At 28.9% G+C, this 3,533-nt stretch overlaps 1 protein-coding gene across 1 annotated transcript; it reads left to right on the plus strand.

The window, feature by feature from the left end:
* Positions 1-594: 594 nt before the first annotated feature.
* LOC106770664 (serine/threonine-protein kinase STY46-like) lies at positions 595-3,284 on the plus strand. The gene is made up of 7 exons (XM_014656461.2): positions 595-663; positions 1,540-1,881; positions 2,016-2,137; positions 2,222-2,415; positions 2,492-2,666; positions 2,753-2,887; positions 3,078-3,284. The coding sequence occupies exons 2-7, from the start codon at positions 1,590-1,592 to the stop codon at positions 3,282-3,284; spliced, it is 1,125 nt and encodes a 374-aa protein (XP_014511947.2). The 5' UTR covers positions 595-663; positions 1,540-1,589.
* Positions 3,285-3,533: the final 249 nt, after the last annotated feature.

Here is a 3,533-nt window from a genome sequence, read left to right on the forward strand (position 1 = left end):
GTTAACGGTTTCTGTAAACAAATTTTTTAAAATTTTGTTTTTTATTTATAATTTAATTTAAAATTCTAATATTATTTATAGTATTTTTAAACAATTTTTTTAATATTTTTTATTGCTATTTTTATTTTGATTATTTTTTTTTTTATTTTTTAATATAACTATTATAATTGTAAAAATTACATTTTAGTAATTATTAAAATATAAATTTATTTTAAATAATATTAAAATTTTAAATTAAATTAGACTATTATTAAATTTTAAATCTAAAAATGAATTTTAAAAAAATTATGAAAAATATTTTAAAATCTGAATAAAAACGAAAACTACATCACCTATCACATTTATTTAAATAGAATATCTTGGTATTTTTTTAAAGAAAATATAATTATTTAAAACTATGAGTTGAGTATTTTTTTTTAATAGAAATATTGTGGTATCTTTTTCTTCTATAGAAATATTGCATTATCTTTAAAAAAAAATATGAAACTGAAAGATAAAGTTGTGATCTTCGGCCCATCTATTTAAATTAGATGGACACGCTTCTTTTTCTATGTTAATTTCACATTGCAAGCATCACTCTTTCCTTCTCTCAGTTTCCTTTTAATCTGCATTTTCGCAATTACTGTTTCCGTTTGACTCTTAAGCCACGCCACTGTTCTAAAGGTACCTTTCAGATTATAAATTTAATTTTATTTCAGATACTTTTTTTTTTTTCGTAAATGCCATGCAGATTCATTACAAATATTAATACTTTCAACCATATATAATTATTCCAAAATATTAGGATTGAGAACAATGGGAACTTTTATGTTCTAAATCCAGTTACATTATTGATTTTAGGTTTCTTATATTTTCTCTGTTCATATTATTGTGTGAAAAATTGGTTTGGCTTTTTCTTCTTTTTATAATTAATGTTAGATAGTGAAAATAGAATTGGTTGTTGTTGAGGAGAGGAATTCTTGGTGGAATCATACATAGTTGAATTTAGGTTTGTTATGGATTTGATTAGATAGTGGAATAAAAAATCTAAGGATATTTTCATTTTCTATTTTAACAAAAATTATAATTTTTGGTCTTTACCATTTGTATTTCCATTAACCCAATCCAAAAAATTAGGTCATAAACCACATTTATATTCTCTTATTTGAACTTTAACATTAATTAATTAACTAAATCTCTCTCTCTCTCTCTCTATATATATATATTTTTGTTATAAATATAAAAAATCAATATTTTAGTTTTTAGATAACAAATCATTTAAGGTCATTTAAGTATTTAAATAAAACAATTTATAATAAATTTTATAAAACTGAATGTAGATATGGCCTTTTATATTATTTTATATTTATTGTTTATTTGCTAGCTCATTCATTATTTTTGAACTATAATAATACGTATGTATGATATTTATGCTCCATCATGTTAGTGTATGAAAGCTAAAAGGTTTGATACGTAGAGGTCTTCGTATTTGAAGAACTGTAACGAGATGATTGTACATTTTTTTTATTGCTTTTCTAATTAATTTTACTATTGCCTCAGTTTTGCAAATTCTTTTTGGAATCAGAGGTTGTCAAATTTGGGTGTTCGATATGAATTCAGAAAGCGGGGTTTCGCCTAAGATGGAATTGGAATCTGGAGTTTTGAATTCAAATATCAGTAGTGAAAATCTTAGAGCTGATAAAATTAATAAAATTGATTTGAAGAAGATGGATGCCATGCTAGAAAAACACTTGAACAGGCTTTTTTCCAAAAGCGTTGCAGCAAAAAGGCCAAAAGAAGCATGGGATGTTGATACAGCCAAATTGGATATACTTTATTCTGTAGCTAAAGAGACTTATGGTACTGTCTACAGGGGTACTTATGATGGCCAAGATGTTGCAGGTATTGTATTCGTATACCGATTGTCTGCTTTTGGTGCTGTCTAACAGAGAGAAATTAAAATGTCTTTTGATACTAAAATGTCCATGGTAACATTGAGTATGTTTGAAGAAATTCTAACTAGTTGAATTTTCCAGTGAAAGTCTTGGACTGGGGTGAAGATGGTGTTACCCCTGCGGTTAAAATTGCCTCTTTAAGGTCATCATTTTGGCAGGAAGTCACCGTATGGCAAAAGCTTGATCATCCAAATGTCACAAAAGTACAATATTTTAGTCTTCTCAACTTCATTTATTTTCTTAACTTGGCACATTTTTTAATTTGTTAGTATCTTTCTTTCTATTAGTTTATTGGAGCTTCATTGGACACTTCAAATATTCCTTTACCAACCAGTTATCCAAATTCTATTCCTTCCAAGACGTGTTGTATAGTTGCCGAGTTTCTTCCTGGCGGAACATTGAAACAGTACTTGTCCAGAAATAGGCAGAACAAACTTCCATACGAGGTTGTGATTAAGCTGGCTTTGGACCTTTCTAGAGGGTGAGTCATAGTATAGCATTTACCTTTACCGTGGTTAATATCATTATTCTTCTACTGACTGTTTTTTTGGTCGCAGTCTTTCTTATCTACATTCAAAGAAAATTGTTCACCGGGACATAAAACCAGATAATATTTTATTGGATGCTAATAAAAATTTAAAAATAGCTGATTTTGGAGTTGCTCGTATTGAAGCTATCGACCAAAGTGAGATGACAGGTGAAACCGGAACCTATGGATATATGGCACCAGAGGTACATTGTTCTCAAATTTGTTCTAAATATTGTGAAGTTGGCAGGAAATCTCAGATAGTTTTTTTTTTTAATATATGGTTTTGTAGGTTGTAAATGGCAAGCCTTATAACAGGAAATGTGATGTCTACAGTTTTGGTATTTGCCTATCCGAAATCTATAGCTGTAATATGCCGTTTTCTAAGCTCAGCCTTGCTACTGTGTCATGTGCCCTTATTAATAAGGTTAGTTTTAGTTTTAGTATTTCATCTATTTCTTTTAGCTAAGACCATAATATATTGTGTCATACCATACTTGTTCAACAGTAAAGTATGTGCATGATCATGCCTATGTCTATTAAGATGATATATGGAAGAATATATATTAGCAGTGAGAATCATCATATAATGCTCATGATCATATTTTCTTGCACAGCATTTACGACCTAATATTCCAAGAAATTGTCCAAGTGCCTTAGCAAACATCATACGGAAATGCTGGGATCCAAAACCAGAGAGGCGACCAGAAATGCATGAGGTGGTGACAATGTTGGAAGCAATTGACACAAGCAAAGGAAGTAGAATGATAAGAAAAGATAAAAATCCACTTTCTTTGTGTTTTTTACCTTCTGGTCGTTCTTAGTATGCACGTCGAGATCCTTGATGGATATGTTGTGTACGTCGAGGAACCCATAGCCTACGCTAATCTATACGTAGTTTGCAATTTCTCATTTTCAATATTTAGTTGCAGTAGGGACACCTTGTTTTTAATATTTTATATATTAATAAAAAATGTATACTACAGATTGTACAAAACATTCTGTCAGTACATAATCCTCGTTACCAACGTCCTATAATAAAAAAACCCAAATTTTATTAATAAAAATAAAAT

Source organism: Vigna radiata, chromosome 8 (assembly GCF_000741045.1).
Source record: "Vigna radiata var. radiata cultivar VC1973A chromosome 8, Vradiata_ver6, whole genome shotgun sequence".
NCBI lineage: Eukaryota > Viridiplantae > Streptophyta > Magnoliopsida > Fabales > Fabaceae > Vigna > Vigna radiata.